At 46.0% G+C, this 23,862-nt stretch overlaps 1 protein-coding gene across 1 annotated transcript in view; it reads left to right on the top strand.

The window, feature by feature from the left end:
* The window catches only part of LOC109321858 (cytochrome P450 4V2-like), a 34,165-nt gene extending 11,584 nt beyond the window's left edge, over window positions 1-22,581 (top strand). The window contains exons 5-12 of the mRNA XM_019552621.1: window positions 1,957-2,147; window positions 3,968-4,037; window positions 8,638-8,764; window positions 11,204-11,395; window positions 11,879-11,981; window positions 15,726-15,860; window positions 16,008-16,187; window positions 21,651-22,581. Coding sequence (XP_019408166.1) covers window positions 1,957-2,147; window positions 3,968-4,037; window positions 8,638-8,764; window positions 11,204-11,395; window positions 11,879-11,981; window positions 15,726-15,860; window positions 16,008-16,187; window positions 21,651-21,823 — 1,171 coding nt within the window. The 3' untranslated portion in view covers window positions 21,824-22,581. The remainder of the gene's footprint in view (window positions 1-1,956; window positions 2,148-3,967; window positions 4,038-8,637; window positions 8,765-11,203; window positions 11,396-11,878; window positions 11,982-15,725; window positions 15,861-16,007; window positions 16,188-21,650) is intronic.
* Window positions 22,582-23,862: the final 1,281 nt, after the last annotated feature.

The raw sequence follows: 23,862 nt of genomic DNA, 5'->3' as shown, positions 1-23,862 counted from the left end.
CTTATTAGGGCTGTGGCTTCCCACTGCACCCCACATTCCCATCCTGGGGTTGGGAAGGAGAGGGCTGTTCTACCAGTATGGACCTCCTGGGCTAGGGACAGACATTCAGACAGCTGGAGCCTGAATTGATTCAACCTTTGCAAGTTAGTCTAACCTGCCTAGGCTTAACCAGTTTGTAACAGGTCAAACATCTCTCTGGACTGAGGCAGTGCAAGCACATGCCTACAGTTGCTTAGTTCGGGAGCCGAGGAGCGCTAGAGCATGCCCTTGGCTGCAGAGAAGCTGTGCTGGTAGAGTGTGGCTAGTCCGGGGTGAGCTGGCCAGAAAGGGGTTTAATTCCTCCCTCTCTATCCCACTGGCAGGGACCCAAGTGGGGTCTGCCGGACGCTCCCCGCTTGCTGCTGCAGCAGTGGGGCACCATGGCCCCTAAGGCAGAGGCGGCAGGGAGGAGAGTTAGTTGCCTTTCTACTCCCACTGGCAGTCAGATCTGCCTGGCCTCGCTGCTGTGCTCTGTGCCCAGGAATAGGCCCCCTGCTGACCCCTTCACCGGACAACAGAGGGGGGAGGAATAACCCCTATCCCTGCCCACCCACATTATGCCCACCCCCCAGACTCAGAAGGCACCAGTCACTCATGATGCAGGAAGTGAGGAAGCATGTTTCCCTGTGGCTCTGTGTTGCTACCACGCTAAACTCTGGCAGCTCCAACTTCCAGCATGGAGCCGCCAAAGCAGGAGGTGGGGCAGCTGCATGCTGGAAGCAGGGCTGCCAGGGTTTTTAGGAGAGCAGCACACAGCTGTGGCGAAGCATGTGGAGCTAGAGCCCAGGTGTTCTGGCTCCTAGCAGTGCCCCTGCTTGTCTGTGCTAGCTGCAAGCCATAGCTGTGCAGGAAGAAACAGTATTAACCCTTAACATGAGACTGCTCACAGCACATTCTAACTTGAATGCTGCTTAACATTCCAGAGATTCGGTACTCTCTGGGTGTAACGTGTAACTCGGGGTGGGCAAAATGCTGCCCACGAGCCAGATGCGGCCCACCAGGCCATTCTATCCGGCCCACAGAGCCCCTAAAAATTTAGAAAGTTAATATTTATATGGCCCTGGCTGCCTGTCATGCGGCCCTCGATGCCTTGCCAAAACTCAGTAAGCAGCCCTCTGCCCAAAATAATTGCCCACCCCTGGTGTAACTTCACCCTTACTCCTCTAATATACTGTTTCATAAGCTGACTTATACTACTAACATTGCAAGCAAAATTTGGTTATTTCCATTAAAATCAGTCAGACGTAGGTTGGTGCTACATTGAACTTAACGTGTCAATATGGCTGCATATGTGAATAGTATATGTCAACAAAAACATTTGAAAGCACAAGTGTGTTTGGCTCTGATTATTGACTTGGTTAATTGACACTGTAATTGGTTAGAGATTTCAGATGAATGCTTGCATCATACAATACTTAATGCAGACTCTTGTAGTTAGCAAGTGTACCACTTCAGTTCCTGTGTGTAATGTAATTACTTGCCTTGCATATATTTAATTTTTCATATGAAAGAGTCTATAAAAGGTGGCTAAATTTTATTTCCCATTTTACAGACTGGGAAACAGATGTACCAGTTGGTGAAGTAACTTCTCCAAGGCCATATAACATGTAACTGGCAGAGTTATGAACAAAACCCATTTTTCTTTACCCATCCTGCTGCTGGACCATACTGCGTTTTTGCAGATGTGCAGAATACGCTTGATGTGTATCAAATGACGGATATAGTTAGCTTATTCTCATCCTGAATTCATCTCAGCAGTGCACATGCTTCAACTACTGGCAGCTTTTTAAAGTTCAGCATTAAAAATCATGTTACTAGCTGTAGCTGTTGTTATGCCAGGAGCGTATATTCTCCTGGAAATGTTCTTGTTTCTTTTGTGAAATGAATTTGTCATACTTAATTTTCTTTGGTTTGTAGCACTGGAGATAAATGGCGGACCAGGAGAAAAATGATAACACCCACCTTCCACTTCACAATCTTGACTGATTTTCTAGAAGTCATCAATGAACAAGCCAATATTTTGGTTGAGAAATTTAAAAAACATGTCGACAAAGAACCATTTGATTGCTTTCTAGACATTACTCTGTGTGCCCTGGATATAATCTGTGGTAAGTCCTTGGTGTGATTCAAGTACAGTTTGTAAAGCAATTCCCATGTTTATTTAGCATATGCTGTTTCAGTATATTGTTTCAACTATTTTAAAGCTATGTCATCACCAGTGTGAAGAGCTTGAAGGCCACTAGGTAGCGTTGTAAATGGACACAGGTTAACAATATGGGACATGGTTTCAACTTGTCCACAGGGGCATTTGCTGTCATTGCAAAGGCAGCATTGGTATGGGTCTGAGACATGGTGACTCTGTTCAGTTCGAAAATGGTTGAGAAGTGACCAATAATGGTGTGGGCAGTTAAATTCTGGTTGACTGACTGTAGGGTCAGAGATGATGTGGTGATTGATTGGTATGTGTGCTGACTATTCTTTATGCCAGGAAAAGTCAAAGGGTTTTGAAAGGGTGGACCATATTGGGTGTCCTGAGAGGAACCAAGCTATTGGTGGGTGGAATATGCCCCAGTGCACTGGCAGCTTAGGTCTGGCAAGTAAACTGACTTACTTGCCAGACATTAAACCTAGTTGGTCTGATGTTACCATCAAGTTTGAGTTTCATATTTGAAAAGTCATGATCTTGGGTGGCAAAGGCACAGTCCTCAGCATAAACAAATTTTTGTTAGCTGGTCACAGGAAGTCTCATTAATGTACAGGTTGAAAAGAAGAGACGCCAGTACTGATTTCTGAAGAGGCCATTGGTTTGAGGTCTCCAAGAGCTAGTTCAGTTGGCCAGGTAGACGCTAAAGCATCAACCACACAGTAATAGTTTGACTAGACAGGTGGCCCAATGAGGCAGAATTCCTGATATTTTTGCAAGAAGACCAGTGTGCCAGATAGTGTCATATGTTGCTGTTAAATCAAGGAAGACAACACCAATCTTCAGGTTTTTCTGAAAGCCATTTCCAGTGAAGGTGGTTAAGGCTAGAACTTGATTGCAAGTGCTCCAGCCATGGCAAAACCTGCTTGATCTGGGCTTAGAGCAGAATTAGTTACTGGAGAAATATGTTGCTCAGCTAGGCTCTCAAGTGTCTTATAGCAAACACTTCAGAGGGAGACTGGTTGGTAAATTGTTGCTGATTGTAGGTCTTTGCCAGGCTGGCGTAGGCTAGTGATTTTTGCTCAATCCAATGCTGATGGAATTTGTGGAATTTCCATATTATCTTAATTGAATGGGTTGATTTATGTATCCATATATTTATCTGACTAATCAATTATGTCTTATGAACCCTAAGTTCATGGGTGGCAAGTGGAAAAAGAGCCCAAAACCCAAAACAAGGGAGATCTAAAGGAAATGGAATATTAGGATTAGGTTCAGAAGACCATACTTTCTAGAAAAGAAAGCCATACATAGAGAATATAAATGATTCCAGTGCTTGTAGGCAATAGAGGGAAAACTTACTTGCAAGCTTTTGGGCACAAATGCCCTTTGTTAGGCTGAGGAAGCATCTGCAGATGGTCTGTGCTCTTCCTAGATGGAGTAGTAAATCAGCCAGAGGCTAGTAGGTATGCAAGAAAGCCAGTCAGTTAAAATATAAATTGAGATTGTCAGTAGGTGAGAGAGATTTGGGGGAACCCTGTCTCTTATCCATTGACTACAGCTACATTCATTTCCCCCCTCCCCCCGCATCTCTGCAAAGAATCATTTTTCCAAGTATTTGAGTTGGTCTAATAAATGATAATGGATTTATCCAAATAATATTGTCTGCCTATGTTCTTAAATCAACACAGCTACAACCTACACCCCTGCAAGCAATAGATGAATGTGTGATGTCAGTTTACTTATGACTCCTCACATATATATCTTACTTTTTGCTTCTCCTAGAAACTGCAATGGGCAAGAATATTGGTGCACAGAACAATAAGGATTCAGAATATGTCCGTGCTGTTTACAAGTAAATATAGACCTTTTACATCTGCTTAATGGTTCTATTTATATTAGGCTTGAGAATGCAAATGTCCGCAGTAGCACATGATGACTTACAAAAGCAAAACCTACTTCTGTTGCAGATCTGGGCCTTTGCAAGAACACCCATTCCCTCCAGTAAAATACCCTTTGCTCTACTTTAAACTCTGCCTTGGCCATTTGTGGGAATGAGCAAAGAAAGGTATAGGGGAGTTTATATGGAGGTAGAATGACAGTGCAGTAGAGCAGAGGTGTCATCCATATGCCTAGATTTGGCCTTTGAAGCCCTTTCCCAGAGGGGCTGGGAATTTGAGGGTGGGGTGAGTGTGGTCAGGGCCTGCTGCTGAATTCTCAGCTACTGAGTCCCACTGGGGATGTATACTGGGGGTAGAGGGTTGCATTAATACTCGTAATACTGCTTGCCCTGCCACCACAGCTGGATCCAGCTCTGGCTTGGGAGGCACCCTGCAGTCCAGATCTGGCCTGCAAGGATCTCAATGGTCTGTGTCTCGGCCTGTCGGTGCAGGTGACTGGGACACTCCTGCAGTAGTGGAATATTTACACTCTACATGCACTATTAAGGTGCATTAGGTTTACTATTCAGTAAATGTGCCCTGGGAAGGCATCTACATGTGCAGCTTCTTGAGAACAGATTTGCTTCTCATGGGAGTAGGCTGATCCAGGCCTCTTCCTGCCCTGCTCTGCTGCCCTGCAGCAGCCAGGGGGAGCTGCAGACTCTGGCTACAGCTGTCCAGGTGCAAGGACACTTGTAAAAAAGGCAGCCGTATGCATTGTTCACTGGCCACATGCTTTTCTAGCCTGGAACAGTCTGCAGCCTGCTGGCACAGCCTTCTACAATTAGTGTCTGCAGAGCCTGTGCCCAGCATGCAATGGCTATTGCACACCCATGCCCTGGCACCAACAACCAGCACTACAGGCTTCTGTTTTCTGTCATGCTCACTGGGCTTTGCAGCTGTAGTAACCACCACTTGGCCCAGGTCAGCCTCAACACTGTCTGCCCCCATGTGCCACGGAGCCACATAGTCAAGTACATGGCCCCACCTATGTTCTGCTGCCCCTGCGCTGTCACTTCCAGCCCCCGGACCCCCTCCTGGACCCCAGCAGGAATGCCAGTGATACCCACATGGATGCTATCAGAGGTGCCATCCAAGAACTGGGGCTTCAGCCCCAGCACCTGTGGGCCTGCCTGGTGAGCCAGGACTCGTGGCTCTGCATCATCCAGCACACCTGGAATGATGAGCAATGGGTGGACTCCTTTCAGATGACCTGGACCACATTCCAGGAGCTAAACATCCAGCTTGCCCCGTACCTGGAGCAGCAACCCACCACCATGCAGCTGCCCCTCCCCATGGAGACCTGGGTGGCCATCACCCTCCGCAAGCTTGCCATGCCTGCCAACCTCAGCTGTGTTGGCCACCTCTTCAGGGTGGGGAAGGTGACCACTGGGGAGGCTGTCTTGGAGGTCTGTGGTGCCCTCCAGGACATGCTCGGTCACACTTGTCTCTGAGTCAGCGACCCCCTTAAGGTCTTGGCAGGATTACAAGCCCTGAGCTTTCTGTAATGCATTAGGACTCTGGGTGGGACACCCATCCCTTTCAGCTGCCAACTGCAAGGGGAACTGCCCATACTACAGCTGGCAGGGCTTCTACTTAGTTATGCTTTAGGTTGTGGTGGACCACTGAGGTACGTTTACAAACATCAGTACCAGCTGGGCTGGCGGCACACATGGTGCCCCAGTCTTCCAGAACTCTGTTCTGCCAGGCCTGGTGGAGAATGGGAGCTTTGCAACAGGTGTCCTGGACCTGCAGCTGGGTGATGTGACTGTCCCACCCCTCCTCATCAGGGATCCTGCCGATCCACTGCTGCCATGGCTCCTGCAGACCTGCACTAGCCAGTTTAACCCACCACAGGCTGGCTGTGCTGGCTGTTCCCCCTCCTTGATCATAGGACCAAGGCCTGCACCTCACACTGCAGGGCCTGTGTGCAGTGCTGGCCCTGCTGCAGGCAGCTCCCACTTAGGAGCTGCAGGGGGCAGCTTGAGGAGTGGAGGGGCTTGGTTACTGTAGGCAGTATCTTGGTTCAAGCCCACTGGAGGCTTAGCGCTGGGCCACAGGCAGCTGCTGGGTTTCAGGTGTGGCCAGTGCCAGGGGCTGGGTGATGGAAGGCAAAAAGGGCCAGGATGGTGTCTAGCACCTAGCAATCCTCCTCTGTGGCCTCCACACCCTGTGTCACCACGGTAGCCTGCTGCCCCTGTGCCTCCAGCATCTTCTTAAAGAGAGCAGTGTGCTTCTCCTCGAGGACCAGGAGCCTGTCCTGGAACATATGGCCCTCCTGGTCCCTATACCACTCGTGTGCAACATCCTGGGTGAACCAGGCCCATGAGACCACCAGCTGCTCCTCTGTTGTGGGGACCAGCCAGTCTAGCAGGAGGGTGTGGCCTGGTGTCCACTTCTGGCAGAGGCAGTGCATTCAGAGGGCACTGGTTGATGGTGGTGGCATCCCTGAAGGCACATCCCCAGTGGTGACTGGTGCCTCTTCCCCATATGCAGCTTTTGGACTGGAAGAGTCAGTAGAGAGAAGCTTTAGGAGAGTTTGCAACATTTCAGAAATAATACACACTATACCAAGGGGCTGTGCCCTCCCTGGCTTCAGATTGGGGATCGTGTGTGCAGGCTGGGCACAGTGGGGTAGGGGCTCAGCCTTGGATCAGGCAGGCCAAAGAGAGAGCTGAGCCCCTGCCCGGGCTGAGCTGAGCAGAGCCCCCAGGAGCTCGTTCCACCTCTCCCATGGGCAGTATCTGGCACAGAGATGGGTGGAGCAGGGAAAGCTGTGCCAGGTACTGGGGGCAGTTATAGTCCCAGCCCACGTGCTGTCTGGGATGGGAACCCCAGCACAGGCTTATAAGGGTCCTGAATCCTGGGTGGGCAGCAAGGTGTCCCACCCCTGCAGGGCTGCATTGCATAGCTGGCAAACCAGCTCTGAGGGAGAGGTGAGGGGGAGCACTAGCAAAGGCCCTGTCCGTGGTGCACTGCCCCCTATCCCTGCAGACAGTAGTGGCAAGGGGTGGGGGGGCTTTCCCTTGTGCTTTGACAGGAGCCCTTGCACCTCCTGCCCCCTCTGCCGACTTATTCCCAAGTCTGTCAGCACACTGACAGGTGCCACTGCTGTTGGAACCACTGCTCCAGCATCTGCACCTTGGAGAACAGCACCTGCTGCCTCTTCTTCTTGGTGGCCCCTGAGTGCACCCCACACCTTTCTTTGCGTTCTTTGGCGAGGACTGCGTTCATTGTTCATGCTGCCCTCAGCCACTTTCCCACCACGGTGCCCACCCACAGGCTACAGCATGGCTCTGTGTGTGTGGGCAGCCGTCCAGGATGCTGTCCAGGGCAGGCTGCAATGCATTCACCCAGTGAGCTGCGTTAAGGTGCCTTAAGGCATGCACATGTAGACATGTGCCTAAATCGTACAGGTAATTCACTTGTAGACATGCCCTTAGTGTACTAGTATAGAAAACTCAACAAGCTGTTGCACAACAATGAAGCTAATTCTTTGGCTTCAGGAGAGCTGTATGCTTCATGCACATCATCATGAAATGAGGCCCAGTGTAGAGTTGAAGGGCTTGATTCTCATTTTTGTTGGGCTCCTTTTATGCTACCAGCAAAACCTGAAGGGGTCTTGAAGAAGACGTTTTTGTAATTAGTTTATCTTCAAGGTCTCTGTCTTCTACCTGAACAATGTAAAGGGGCTGTACTGTATTGTAAATGAGAATCAGATCTTAGGGGCCTTCATCAGATAATACTGGAGCAACCTTTGCAACATTGTTTTCAGACTTAATCTTAGATGGCAAAAAGTATTAGAAAGTGTTACAAATTTAAGACCCAGTTCCACTCTTGGGATTGAAAGGCTGACTTGGTTATTCCAGACAATAGAGCTAATTTTATTGCTTTTGAGAGCTTTATAGAGATACACAGAACATATTAAATAATGCACTGGAATAAGGATGAATTAGATGATTTAATTAATAATATATCTGTTCCAGAACACATTTTCTTACATTAGAAGTGTATGATCTTTACAAAATTATGTCAGAATTTTTTTCCCCTTAATTTGTTTATCAGACGGCATTGCTTATACATTAGAATTGTGGTGGCATTGAAAACAGATGCAATATTTAAATTATAAGATAAATACTTATAAAAATAGTCCAAGGTTCTGTTCTGACATATTAGTGTAAATCCACATTAAAACCAAAGACATCCATAGCGTTAATTCAGGTTAGCAGCAGTATAGCCCAGAAAACATACTGGTTCTAGATTTGTTTTATATTGCTAGGCTTCTTGCATAAGGGAACAGATTTCACTTGAAGTCAGCATGTAATAAGACACAAAAACTGAGTGTTACGATAAACTAAAAAAATAAAAGAGTCATTGTATTAAAATAGTGTCTGCCTTGTCAAGTGGGTTTTTCCCTCATTCAGTATCAGGACTCTTAGACACTTCTAGGCTCTTCAGAAGATTTTTTGGTGTACATTTAGAATTGAATATAATGATGTATTTTTGGTGCCTTAGTATGACTGACTTGATTCACCAGAGACAGAAGACTCCTTGGTTTTGGCCTGATTTTTTATATGCTTTGCTCCAAGAAGGAAAGCAGAGTGACAGAGCTCTCAAGATCCTTCACAGTTTTACAGACAAGGTAATTTGTTATTCCTTGTTTCCCAGTGTTTTCTAGTTCACAAAGCAAACTGTTGTCTGTACTGATACTTTAACTTGAAAAGTGGTGGCAGTGTTTCATCTTTAGGAACAGTATTACCTTGTCTGGGGGAGAGGTCTGAAAATTGAAAATACAACGGTGTGTATGATATTGAGACCAAAAGGAAGGTGTTGAACAGAAGAAACACTTCAGTTTTAAAATCACTTGTAACTTGGGTATTATTCAATAGCAGCATGAACCTGTAAGTAATAGAATGTATTTGTTTGGTGCTAAAAATGTGCACAGGTCCTCATCTTAATATCTTTAAGATTATCCACCTTCCTTGTGAAACTTTTATTTATCTTCACTACTATAAGGAATTTCATACTAGACAAAAATACTGTAAGGGTGGGTACGTAACTGGTTGGATTATCATGTTTGATGATGTATCAATGTCTGTTTGGGAAGAGTTATCAAGTGAGTCTTCCCAGAGGTCTGTCTTGGGCACAATATTGTTTCATATCTTCATTAATGATTTGAAGGATGGGATTAAATGTACACTTAGTAAATCTGCCAATGCCACCAAGTTCCGTGCAGTTACAGACACTGGAGGGTAGGACTAAGATTCAGAATGATCTTGGTGAACTGGAGAAATGGTCCAAAATCAATCAGATGAAATTCACCAAGGACAAGTGCATAGCCTTGCACTTGTGATGGAGCAATTGCATGTTGGAATGCAAGCTGGAGAAGGACTAACTAAGATGCAGTTCTGTAGAAGGGGACCTGGGTTTCATGGTGGGTAATAAGTTGAATCTGAGCTTACTGTGTGCTCTTACTGTACAAAAAAAACTAATAGCATACTGAGCTGAATTAATAGGAGCACCATTTGCAAATTAAGGGAAGGTATTCTCCAGTGCCACTCGCAAATCAAATAAAGGTATTCTCCAGCTCTACTGCACACTGGTGATGTCTTACCTGGAGTATTGTGTCTAGCTTTGGGCCCCTCATTTGAAGAAAGATGTTTACAAGATAGAATCAAGCAGAGAGTGGAAAAAAGGATTACAGACCCGGTAAATATGATTTATAAGAATAGGCTGAAAGACCTAGGGTTATTTTGTCTGGGGAAAAGAAAAGAAGATTATGGGGTGGAGGGGATTTTGATAAGTCTTCAAATATCTGAAGCGTGGTTATAATACCTATTAGCATAGACTATCTATGTTGCTGCAGGGGATGGGAGTAGTGGTCATACTTCCAGCAAGGGAAATTTTGTTTGATATTAGGAAGAACTTTCCCACTATGAGGGTGGTTAAGCAAGGGAACAGTCTACCCAGAGAGGTTGTGGAATCTCCATCTTTGGACACTTTTAAGACTTAGTCAGACACTTGACTGGGGTGGTTTAGTCAGGGTGGGAAAAACGTATTTCCTGGATTGGCTGGGACAGTCCCAGATTTCAGAGGTTGTCTCTGTGTCCTAGCCACTAGTGAAAGCTGAAGCAAAGATACTGGATTGGTGGGATCTTGCTTGCATGTGCAGCTCCTGAGCCAGGAGCCAGGCATGTGTGAGTGGGATCATGCCTATCCAAAACTTTTGCTTCAGTTTTCTCCAGGGAGACCAGTCAATGGGATGCTCCCTGGTTTGAAGCCTGCTGGGCTGCAAATGGAGTCATTTGCACAGTAGAGTTGGGGTTCGGGCTCAGGGCCCCACCCACACCCTCCCTCACACCACCCCACACACCCAAAACCATATCATCCCCCCCACACACACAGCCACATCCCTCTACACCCTTCTCCCCATACACAGCCACACTGCTCCACAAACCCCACACATACACACATTCCTACCCCTACAACCCCTCATAAACCCCACAGCCATCCATACAGACACCCCCCCAATCACACCCCACAAACTCCCCCTACACACATTATATAAAACTAAAACTTTATTTTGAGCTATTATGCAATCGCTTTGATATACATTATACAAAAACATGTAAATCAGGACAAAAATAGTCTTTGAAATAAAATTAAAATATCTTATAGTAGTTGTTTGACTTTTACCATATGATTTGCTTTTTTTCTGGTTCCAAGATGGCAATCCCCTCCCCATCCCCTCCCAAAAGGAGTAATTCTGGGGGCAAGGGGAAGGACTTTTGGTGGCAAAGGTCAAGGATTGGGGGCAGGACTTCCAGTCCAAAGATGGTGACCAGGAGGCAGGGCACCTGTCAAGGAGCTGGGCTACACTTGTGGCCCTTAACAGCTCAACAGAACTCATTAAATGGCCCTTCGGCCAAAATTATTGCCCACCTCTGTATTAAGCGATGAGAGTATATGTGTTCCCATGAGTGAGTAATATATCATTTGGAGCCAGGGATGCAGGGATATTTTTCACTTGTGTTGGCAGAATCTAAACCATGAAATATATATTTATTATTTATTACTTAAGGTTATTGTAGAAAAAGCCAATGAGATGAAGAACCACCAAGGAAGTAAAGGTGACTTCATAGACAGCTGCAAATCAAGTGAATCAAAAAAGAGAAGAGCTTTCCTTGACATGCTTCTGAATGCAACTGATGAGGAAGGGAACAAACTGAGCTACCTGGATATTCGAGAGGAAGTGGACACTTTCATGTTTGAGGTACTTGGATGAACTGGGGTCTTTTAGAACTTGAGATATTATGTCTATGAAGTTGAGCTTTTTTATATAAGAAGATAAGCTTTTTACTTTTAACTTCCTATAGCTCTACATGACTAGGAGAAAATTAAGAGGGCCTTGAAACCATATAAGTTATAGTACAGAGTCTTGTTTTTCAGGAAAAAAATGGATTCCTAGAGTAACAAATCATAACTGCAGAGGCAGACCCCTAACACACCTAACATAGAATGATTTAGGAACAGGGAAAGGGGTTTTTGCTTGGTAAATGGTTCCATTTATTTCACAACATTTTTCTTTATTCATTCTTCAGTCACCATGTAGTATAAACAGTATGTATTATTATAGTTTTGGTTCTTAATTTTTGTAACTAGGCTTGTTTCCTTTAAGAGTTGTAGGTATAAATATTTCAGTGCATATGTGCAATGAGAATTCCGATTGATTATCTGGGCAAATCTGCATTTGTAGGGGCATGATACAACAGCTGCTGGTCTGAACTGGTCCATATACTTACTTGCAAGTTATCCTGAAGTCCAGAAGAAAGTGCACAGGGAACTGGATGAAGTGTTTGGTAAGCTTTCCAACCTCCTGTGAATTGGATTTGGTTCAGGTTGTAATGTAATGTACATGTTTCTTTGTGTGTATAGATGTATAAAGGAAAATAAACACTTACCCCACCACTGCATGAGCAGCCGGTATTCTTTAAATACAGAGACAGCCAAGGCAGTTGAAATAGGTTGCTTAGATGCTAGTGCATAAATACCTAAATTAGCTTTCCTTACGGCTTCCACCCCAGTTTTGGAGGGCTCTGGTATGTAAGCAAATAAAGTACTAGAATAACAATTCAGTAACATCACAGAGAGAGACATTTAGGATAGACTCTGTTTCAATTTATATGTCCAAATGGCAGTCACCCAGCTGCTTTTTTGGCACTTGGTGCAGTTTTTGATCCTACTCAACATACTGTGTGGATGTAAAAGCACTGTGTGACTGCTGAGCATATGCAAGAATCTGGGTGCTGGCTGGCCATGGCTCCATATGTTAGCAAGTGTAAGTCACAACACTTTGTCTGGAAAATCCCTATGACTAGTGAGTCTTGAAGCTGAGGCCTATACCTTCCATTTCTATATTATTTGGATATTTATTAATATTAAAGGAAATGGATAAGAACGGTGGATAAATTTCTGCCCCATTGGGAGCAGAAGGCTAGACTGGAACCAGGTCTTGCTTTTTTATTCTACAGTATCCTGTAACTTACTGAGCCATATACCTTTAATTACTTTGTGCTCCTGGCCTCATGGCTGCCAGCTCTTGGCTGCCCTGAGCCAATCTCTAAAGAACAGCTGGTGTGGGGAAGGTTTGTATAGTGTCTATCTTGTGGCCTGGTGGTCAAACCGCTATGCTGATAAGTCAGAGGGATTCAAGTTCAAAGTCTCTGTGTATAATAGGAGTTCAGATCCTGAGTCTCCAGTTTTCTGGGAAAGTATCCAGCTTTCTTGCCAGGCCACAAATTCAAGGCTTATGCTTAGGTCAATGGCACTTAGTCAGCTGGGTAACTGCCATTTTGGCATGTAAAGTGAAACAGGAGTCTGCCTATAGGGGAATGATTGAAACCCATAAGCACAACTGAATGCTCATTAAGTTGTTGGTATTTTAAGGAGGTGAGTATGTTCAGTCTAATCAGGCATAAGGCAGGACAGAGTGGTACGTTAGGGGACCTATACATGTGCCAAACATCTGCTTTGACATATGCTAATTAGCACACGTCAGAGCAGACTCGATTTAATCCAGCCTGCTGGAGTGTGTTAATTAAGTCACTCCAGCAGCCTCCACTGCACATCTGTTCAGCATCTCTGCACTTCAGAATGGTGGCAAGGGTGCTTGAACTAATGTTTGTCAAACAAGCTTTAGTTCAAGTGCCCCTATTGCCAGTTTTGAAGCATGGGATGCTGAATACATGTGATGCTGCAGTCACATTAATTAAAGTGCCCCCCCACTACCCCAGCACATGTGTACAGATGCCTTTACAGATTAACCACTTCAAAGAGGCATACGTTTTCATAGAGAACAACTTACTTCATCAGGTGCTATGAATGGGCTTGTAGGGAACAGGGATTCTAAATAGAAAAGGGTAACCGAAATACAAAGGATAGGGACGGGGAGGAGGAAAGGAGAGGAGACACCAGTGAGAGAAGCAAAGGTAGTAAACAAAGCAAGTAAACCACAGGGATAAAAGCTAGCCCAGGTAATGAGGTATGAATCTGTAGTCTCTGTCTAGAGTAGGACAGTCCCACTCTGACTATGTGGGGGCTACGGGTATGCCAGCCATATGCTGTACACCCCTAGCCCACATGCTACTTGGGCCACACACTGTACTGCATGGGCCTCCCTTGCCACACTGTGGCGGAAATTCCCTTGCTGCACCTTGCCAGTGCCATTGCACCATGCTGTTGCATCCCCTCCCCTGCCACATTGTGCCATAAAGAGCAACCCCTACTGTACCACATTGCTACTCCTTTGGTGTGCAGGGTCCCTGCCTTCCTTCTGCGCTCCCTGGCCACAGACTCCCTCAGCCTTATGGGCCACCATGCCCTACGTCACCCCCAGAGGCAGGGGTAGGAAGTAGAAGCCAGAGGAGGGAGGGGGATGTCATAGTTTCTGGCAGCAGCTTGAGCAGCAGGAAAACAATGGGGGAAGTGTCAAATGGACTGGTAGCCCAGGGGCCTCATGTTAACTCCTTGGGGGCTGCCTGTTGGACAGCCCTGGTTTAGATCACATTTACATCCACAATCCAGTCTGGATGATTTCTTCTGCAATGTCATGTTCAAGTCATTTTTTAAAGTTTTGTTGCTTAAGAACAGCTACTTTGAGGTCAGTGATAGATTCTCCAGGAAAGTTACAGTGTTCTGCTACAGGCTTTTTTGCTTTTCTGTAACTGATGTCATATCAGCGTCCATTCGTTCTTTCATGCAGGGATCATCCCATTTGTCCAGTGTAGACAGCAGAGGAGTAATGTAAGCATGTGACGACACGTGACATTGTAGAGGAGTAGGTGAATAAACCCTGAATGTTGCAATCCATGTTGTTTGGTCTAGTGATGAAGTGGTTCGTGTTGATGAGGACACACAACTGGGTTCATTGCAAGGCCTGGTGCCTTGGTGAGACTAGGAGTTAGGTAGTCTGGGGATGTGTCATTTGAAGTTAGGGTCTGCCTGTAAGCTAGGACATTGTCTCCAGGAAGGGTTGGAGGTCATTAATGATGTGTCCAAGACTTGTGACCTAGGGGTTGTAGCTGACAGCCTGAGGTATTCTGTTGTATTTGTTATGGGGTTGGTATTGTAGCGAGTCAAAGTAGGGTGCAAGTCTGGCTATTTTGATTTAGTGGCTATAGTTCTTGGATTATAATGTAAGTATAGGTATCCTCTCTCTGGATCCTTAAGGTATACAACCTGGTTGGTGGGATCAAAGCAGGCAAAAGCTGTTGGTATGGAAGTAGCTGTAGTGGTCAGTTGATTTCTGATACAGTGTGGATTGGAATGTGTGGCCACTGCAAACTTTCAGAAGTGGTGCCTACGAAATTAATTTCCTGGGTGGAGAATTCTAGTTTGATGGAGGGGTGGAAGTTGTTATATTCCTGGTGAAAGTTGTCTTAGAGATTCCATCCCTGTGTTTACATGATGAAGCTATTTCCTGCGTTTCCCTGGGGAGGTGGGGGGGTGGTAAGAGGGCAACTGTGGAGGAAGTGGACTTCAAAGTCTGTCATAAATATACTAGCATACAGGGGGACTGTACATGGGAGTGCCATTTGGAGGTGTAGACAGACTCCAAATCTGAAACAGTTGTGTGTGAGGACAAAGATGGAGAGTACAATGGAAATAGGAGCAGTATCTTTGTTCTTTATGGTTTGTAATTTGTCCTCATGAGGGATGTTGGTGTATATAGATGTAATATTCATGATAGCTTATATTGTAGTTGCTGGAAGCTTGTCAGTGGAACCTAGTTTCTTGAAGAAATCTTTGATGTCCCTCAAATAGCTGGCAGTTCTAGTGGCACATGGGATTCAGATAGAGTCAGTGTAGTAGGAAACTCCCTCTGTGATGGTGCCGGTGCCAGAGACAGTGGGGCATTCTAGGTTGCTAGGATCTTGGGCAATAAATAAAAAAGTTGCCTGGCCTGGGTTCCCAGGAGCTGGAAGCATAAACCGTCCCGTTACTCTGTAAGGTGGCACTCTGCCTTGCCTCCTGCCTGGCTGCAGACTAATGTAGCTAGCTTATTAAGCCAGTTTTAGTTCTGACACACTTGTGATCTTCCATAGGTGACTCTGACCGTCCTGCCACAATGGAGGATTTGAAGGAGCTACGCTATCTTGAGTGTGTTATTAAGGAAACCCTTCGTCTCTTCCCTTCAGTGCCATTCTTTGCCCGGACCTTGAATCAAGATTGCTCTATTAGTAAGTAGTTCTAAGCCTTACATGTGTAGTTATGATTTTACATATAAGTATTTCAGTTAAGGTATTTTATAAATAAATAGTGTGTTTCCATGTGTTTGTTTACTGACAGTTACTTACTTCCCTGGCCTGTTGGTTCTTTTTTTGTAGGAGGATTTAAGATACCAAAAGGAACAAATGCAATTATTTTTCCCTATGCACTGCACAGAGATCCAAATGTTTTCCCAGACCCAGAAGAATTCAGACCTGAGCGTTTCTTCCTTGAGAATTCTAGTGGAAGGCATCCATATGCATATGTACCCTTCTCTGCTGGACCAAGAAACTGCATTGGTGCGTAGCCAATGATAAAAACCAAAGTTCATTGTAGATGATTGTTTTACTCCTGTGGTTGCTTTTCTGGAGTTGCCCTTGCTGCAATCAAGCAGAGCTTCTGGATTATAATGAACACCATAGTTCTCAGGTGTACAGCAGTTCCCATTGAAATCCCACACACTTGTCTGTTGGCATCAGTGACCTCGGTGACAGCACATTTACAGTAGTTAATGCACATCAGTTGTATCCAACTGTGAAAAGCACGCTAGTATTCTGAGTGCACAGGTTGAGCAGCTTCCTGGGATTAGCTGTTTCCCAAAGATGCTATTACAGGACCTCATAATCCAGAGGCTGGATGGCAAGTAATACCCTGACTGCCAGTACCAAATACCTGCCCCCGGATGAAAGTGGACGTGCAACACCTATACCAGAGTATCTTAAACAAAGGCATTCTTACTACCTAATTTTCCTGCATAACTTTACTGTGGATATGAGGCACTTATATCAGTGTAGGCATTTATGATGTCTGTCCCCTCCTTGTTTACACTGGTAAAGGCTTACACACCAGTGCAAATGAGTCTATCCTATATTCTTATTTTCTTTCTTCCCCTGGGTTTTCACAGAGTCCTGAGTGCCTCATGCTTTTTCCTCATTATTGGTACTTACTGAATCTGTAGCTCTGTGTCACATGGTAGGTTCCCTTCTGATTCAGCAGTGCTGGAAGTGTCTCTACAGACTCCAAACCCTCTAAGTCAGCAGAACTGCTAATTAGGAGCCCCATGAAGCAATCTCTCTCTCTTTCTTCTTTTGACATATCTGCTGTCTATGTAATGATGTCAACTGCTTTTATGTGGAGGGCAAAATTTCCTGCCTCATCTCTCATATTTTCTGCAGTGGCTGCTTTGGTGTTCACAGAATTCCTAGCAATGGCCAACTTTTCCAGGCAGGGACTCTCCTAACTCATGTCTCTGAAGCACCTAATATTGGTGGATGCTCCAGAATACTGCAGAGTACAGTGTGCATTATGCAGTTTGTATAACACTGAAATTCCTGTCTCTCCATGCATCTATGATCTGTGTTCTGGTACATAAAAAGCTCTGAATGGCTTGAGGAACTGAGATAAAAGGTAACTGTAGGTTGCTTTGGTTTAACTTAATTTTCCATTCGTGTGCTCAAATATTCCACTATCTGAAGGGCTTGTTCCCTAAGAAGGCGGCACAGGCAAAGTCTGGCCCATGGGCCAGCAGTGGACTCCATTTCCTAGCAGCCCCTACCTGTGCAGCTGGGTCCAGTCTCCATGGTGACCCCAGCCACACCTACACTGTGATAGCTCCAGACTGGGGTTGCCATGGAGACCAGTTGCAGCCCTACTGGTAGGACATGCAGGGGGCTGCTCCAGATCCACGGGGATCTTGTGGCAGGGGTAGCTTGGTCCGGGGCCAGGGCAGAGCCACGATCTGCAGCCTGCATGCTCTGGGGAGGTGTGTGCAAGCAGCGGATTGCAGCTCTGCCCCAGCTCTGGAGCAAATTGTCATCACTGCAAGGAGCCGAGGCAGAGCCGCGATCTTCTGTCTGTGTACATCTGCCTGGAGCATGAAGGCTGCAGATCATGGCTCTGCCCTGGCTTCGGACCAAGTTGCCTCTGCCGCAAGATCCCAGCAGCTCCAGAGCAGCCCCCTGCCCTGCCACATGCCTTGCCAGTGTCGGGGAACAACGGCCCCAAGGTCACGGTGGGCCGAGGGTTTCGGCATGGATACAAGGAGTCTGAGCGGTACGTGGACTCGGGCGGTTTCAAAACAGATGGATTTTATTTACTTACGCTTCTGGAGTGTAGGCAGAGAAGCTTGTTTCGGTTACAGTTAGATAACAAATGACAAAGGGGTCTGTTGGCCCATGGGGTTCTCAAGCTGAGCCCTTGCTTTCTAGCCGAAGCTAGGTGCGGCTGCCCAACTCGATAGTCCCAGGGCTGATCAACAGCTCATGAATGGGAGAACGAACAAAGAAACTGTAACAAGAGTCTAACGTGGACGAAACGAATGGTCGATGAAATGCCGAGGTTGATGTGGAGCGATGCTGGGGTCGGTGCCGTAGCGAGGTAACGATGTCACGGTCGGTGGTTGATGTGGGGTTGGGTCAAACAGGCTCATGGTCAATGAGAGAAATCAGTTCAGTAGCAGCCAGAAGATCAATACGGAATAATGAGATCGAAGATGAAGAGGAATCGATCTCAAAACCGCAATCGTGAGGAGACCATTGGGCCTAAAGCCCTCCTGAGGAGCAGTCCCTGTCAGAACAGCCTCTGCTCTCAGGACCGGGTCGATCTCTCCCTGCGAGACAGTCTCTGCCAACGTGGTCTCTGTTCTCAGGTCGAGTCTCTCACCTGTCTCTCCGGTCTCTCCCCCCTGGGCGGGGAGCTCACAAGTCTTTTATGACAACCAGGTAGCCAATCAGGTTGTCTCCTTCATGGAACTTTCTAGTCTAATTACATCATGCTTTTCAGAGTTGAGCATGTTCACAGTAATAAGAGTTTGACTGTGTCACGGGGCGGGGCCCAGGAGCGGCTGTGATCTCCCCTGGCGCCCCTACCATGCCAAGTTGGGTCTCAAATGCACCCTCTCTCTCGCCTGCCACGTCTTGCTGGAATATTACTATGGGAGGCTGTCTTATCATTCGCTTGGACACGGTGCCAAGTCTGTCCTAGCCCCTACTCTGTACAGTGATCTGGTGCACCCCAACCCTACGGGCCATGTGTGCCTCCGACTTCCCCTTTAGCACGCCCCAAGCCTCGCTGGTGTACGGATGTTCTTGTGTCTGTATGCTCGCCCCTTCCTGGGGTCTCCCAATACACGCACCCCCTCTCTCTGGGGTCCCTCAGTATGTGCGCCCAATATACTCGCCCCCCCGGGCTTCTGTTCACACTCTCGCCCTTTCCGGGCTTCTCTCCTGTAAACGCCCTCTCTGGGGTCTTTCCAATATAAGCGCCCCTGTCCCGGGGCCTCTCCAGTATACGCGCCCTTCACACCCTTACTGTATACGCACCCTCTCTGGCTTCTAACTGCGCGCGCTCTCAGCCCTCTCCGGCTTCTATTCTGTACGCGCCTTATCTCCGTTGGGCCCCTATCCGCACGTCCGCCCCTCTCCAGGCTTGTTCTCGCACGCCTGCCCCTCTCCAGGACTTTGTGCCGGTAGGGTACCAATCGCTCACCCTGGAGCCTCCTATTCTAATCTGCCCTACCAGGGCTTCCTATTCCTGTGTGCCTGCCCTCTCTGGGGCCTACGCTGAGGTTCTCATGCCCCTCGCCCTCTCTGGGGCCTACGCCCCACTGGGCAGAATACTGCCCCCCGACAGGGCCGGGGTCATGACACTCCACAACATCACACCTCTCTCCGGCGCTCACCTGCAGTGCCAGCTCTGGCACCAAATCGCTGTGCCCTCCCAGGGCACCCAGGACCCCCCACTCCACTGGGGGAGCTCCTAGTGAGGCCTCCTCCGTCCCCTACAGCCTCTCCCGGTCCTCCAGTCTTATACAAACAGCCCAACAGCAACTCAAAGCTATCAGCCAAATGGCTCTAATTCAAAATAAGCCTACCGGCCATAACATTCTGCGCCACCCTGGCTCTCCTTCAAGCCTTCGTAGCAGAGGCCTCTCCATCTTGTCTCAACACATAGGCGCTCAAATGTTCAGGCAGCTCTGCCTTGCTCTGCTCTGTAGCAGAGCTCCTGCCTCTTAAGCTGCCAGAAGGGAACTGCTGCTAGGCTTTGGCCTGGGCTGTTTGTAAAGGCCTGGCCCTGCCCCCTTCTGGTCATGTGACCAGCCTGGCTGCTCAGGCAACCAATACCTGTGCTGTCTCAGGGAACTTCAGCAGCCCTTTTTCCTAATGTCAGTAGCAGGCACCCTAGTACCCGCTACACACTGACAAGCCAGACAGTTGGCAGATCTGAGCATGCGCGTTGTTAGAAACTAGGTCAGATTTGATTGACAAGCCCTGAGGTCACACCGGGGGCACATGCTGGGCATGCTGTGGAATTTTCCACAGGCCTCGTCTGCTTGTCTGCGCATGATCAAACTTAACTCTTGTGTTACCAGCATACACTTAAAATTTGGTCGGGACAGCCAGCAGGGCTGGAGATGGTCTCCATGGTAACCTGAGCCTTGTGCTATCACAGCACAGGTGCAGCTGGGGTCTCCATGGAGAGCGGACCCAGCCATGTGGGCATGGGCTGCTGGGAAATAGAGTCCAGCTGCCAGCCAGATCCACCATTTTGCCCACCCCTGTCTGAGGAGTTCAAGGCTGAAACTGGACAGATACTGAGTTACCTCAGTGCACCTCAGTGACAAAGGCCTGACTGCTGGCAGTGCTCTCAGCAACATACATTGAATTTCTGCTGTTGCTGTAGAAGATCACTGGAGTGAAAACTATTAAGTGATACTGAAATATTAAAACCCATCAAAGATTTGTCTTTTATTTTGATCCCATTTTCATCTGTTGAAGGAGGGATCTAATTTCTTACAGCTAGGGAAATTTATTATCAAAGTCTATAGCAGTGGCTTTCAACCATTTTTCATTTGTGGACCCCTAAACATTTTTTAATGGAGGTGTGGACCCCTTTGGAAATTTCGAATGGAGGTGCGGACCCTTTTGAATTGTAAGTGTGGGTATTCATGTAGTTTTGATTGATCATAGTCATCTTTCATGGGCCCCTTAGACATACTCTGTGAACCCTCAGAGGTCTGTAGACCACAGTTTGAAAACTAAGCAAATATTAACAGCCTCTACACAACAGACCCTACCGGTCTATAGAGTTCCCTATTTATGCTTTGTAGACTTCCCAGGCCACTGCCTAATTGGTGTAATGTGAAGGGATTGAGGGATGATGGAATTTCAGCACTACTTTCTCCATCCTCTCCTTCTTTAGGTTAAATCTTTGGCCAGTTGTATGGGGTGTGTTGCCATTTGCTTAGTTTATTTCTGCCTGTTGTCTTTCCCCCATTTTTCTGTGAAGTCCTTTATTATCTGCCCCATTTGTTGTCTTCCAGCAAACTTACTGCATAGTATTAAAGGTGCATAACAATGTACTATCTATTCTTCTACTGTTTGTGCACATCCATGCATCTGTGGGTGTGCACAAAATAGCAAAGCTCTGGGTGCTGAGCCCATCTCCTGTCCTACTCTTTTGCATCTTGCTTCGACCATTCTTTGCTTAGGCCAATCAGAGACACAACAGGCCACATTTTATGTCATGGTGTTCCCTTCAGCCTACAGGGTCCCCTTTAATCTCTTTTTGCTTTGAAGCCATAGGGTCCTTGGAAAAGCTACTCCCAATAGTATCTCAAAAACCCTGATTTTGATCTACAATAGTTTTTAATTGGATAGCTGATAAATAGTCATTCCCCAAACTGTATTCCCTGAGAGAGCTTTGGACATTTGTGGGGGTTGTTTTGCACTCCAACTATTTTTTTTTTCCAATTTACCCTTTAGGCCAGCGCTTTGCACTGATGGAAGAGAAAGCTGTTCTAGCCATCCTCCTACGCCACTTTTGGTTGGAAACAAATCAAAAGCGTGAAGAGCTTGTCCTGGCAGGAGATCTGATTCTTCGGCCAAATAATGGCATCTGGATCCAGGTGAAGAGAAGAAGAACTCACATGGGATGAGAAGAAAGTTTCAAGAATTTAGATCCCTGTATAATATAAAATATTTTAGAACCAACCTCCTAGTTCTTTCCTTCCACTACATTCAGAACCACCATCAAAAGGTCACTGTTCCATCCCCATTCTGAAAATCAAACCACTTTCAGACATCCAATTATTTCATAGCCTTATTTGACACCCTGGGTTTTCTTTCATTGAAGTACTATTCCTGGTGCCCTGTGAAATGGACATATTGATAGAAAATGACTAATTATTCTCACCCTAAAAAATAAGAACTCATACATAACCTACCCAAAGGTAATAGTACTGAGGTTGTCTTCTAACCATAGTTTCTAAATGACAAGATGCCATTACTCACCCACATATAGGTTCATCTGCCAAATGTACTGTATCTTAAATGAAGGAAATCATAATTGTATATCCTGACTAGAATTGTTGTCCTGACAGGGCCATTGGAGAAGATACTGACTTGAATTTGCTTGTAATATATGTTCCAGAACCTCACCTGGGGTGAATCATCCTAGATGCATGATGTCAAAAGAGCTTTGAGATTTTGCTGAGCAGATTTGCTGATAGTTTGTTTAAGTTTGTTTAATTTGTTCAGCCATTTATGCTAAGTGCCAAATTTGTCTCATATATATGAATCATATATATTAGCTTCAGAAGAGTTACAGAAGTGCAAATAAGAGAATTAATGGATGACTTCCATGATGTATATCAAAGAAAAATATATTTTCCAAAATGAATGTTTTCTGAAACATGTTTTGAATCTATTTTGATTCATTTTTTGTGATTTACGTACTATGCTGTACTCATCACACAGTTCTCACCAAATTTGCCGTGTAGAACTTGTCCATATGTTAATGAGTTTGAATTAATACCTAATGAGTTAATAATCCAGTTTTTGGGGGTGTTGGCTGTAGCCGTATTGGTCTAAGGACATAGGCAGACAAGGTTCCTTGAGTAAATGTGATATCTTTTATTAGATCAACTAAATTAGACCAACTAATTCAATTGTTTGTATTTTTGTATTTTGGTTCATTTCCACTATTGGCATTTTGGTCCTAAAACTCCCACCATCTGAAAAACTTTTTTCCTTAGGAGAAGAGGCAAGACAGACGTTACCTCTCAAAGCAGAGCACATCCTCCTGGGCAATGTGTGAGGATTCTGCACCTTACTTGTGCTGATAACTAACTTCAGTCCACAAGCCAGTAATTGTGAAAATGTAGCAACCAGGGTCAGAAACTGCTCTGAGATAGAAAGTTCCTGTGGAAAAAAAAAGACTATTTTGTAATCTTGTAATTAAAGATGCACCAGAATGCAATACACCAAATTAAAGTTGTACAGACAGTTGATGTTGGCATGTCTTAATGTTTGAGTGCTTGATATTGCAAATGTAAATATATTCAAGAAAGATTGGTTGTTGCTTGTTCACAGGATAGAAGAGCATGGCACTTGACTGGTGCACCTCCTCATTGCTGAGGGTATATGAAAAGGGGGCTGCTTCTGTTTACCTGGCCAGCTCTTTTGCAAGGTACCAGAGGCCTTTGCAGTGTGAGTTATCTTTCCTTGAGCAAGGTTTTTTCCACAACTGCAAAATAATTCTTAAAATCCCAACATACAACATTTTTTGTTGCACCCCACACATGGTCCTAATTGGAAGCCTTACTTCTGCTCCTGGCAAATTTAACAGGGACTATAATAACAATAGGATTGTTCACATGTATGAACAGGATATGCTAGGGAAGAATCAACATAGGTGACTAATATTTCCAGTTTTAAATCCTGTCTTTCAGTATCATTCCTGAGCGACAGACTTCTCAGTTTTTAGAATTCCAGTGTTGGTATAAAAGTCTATATACTTCTCATCATTACCTAGTTACTTATTGTTATGAAGCCCAAAATTGCAGTTGCTTCTAGTCCAGCTGCCACCCCTGCCCAGGCTGTAAAACTTCCCAATTACATCTCTGTTCCACTCCCTTTTTTAAAGGGAGGTCTCTGTGTACTTCAGGGTCTCTTTGTCCCAATGAGATCAGACAGG

The sequence above is a fragment of the Crocodylus porosus genome, unplaced genomic scaffold (genome assembly GCF_001723895.1).
Source record: "Crocodylus porosus isolate Cpor-Errol unplaced genomic scaffold, CroPor_comp1, whole genome shotgun sequence".
In the NCBI taxonomy this organism is placed as follows: Eukaryota; Metazoa; Chordata; order Crocodylia; family Crocodylidae; genus Crocodylus; species Crocodylus porosus.
This window is presented reverse-complemented; position numbering and strand designations above follow the sequence as displayed.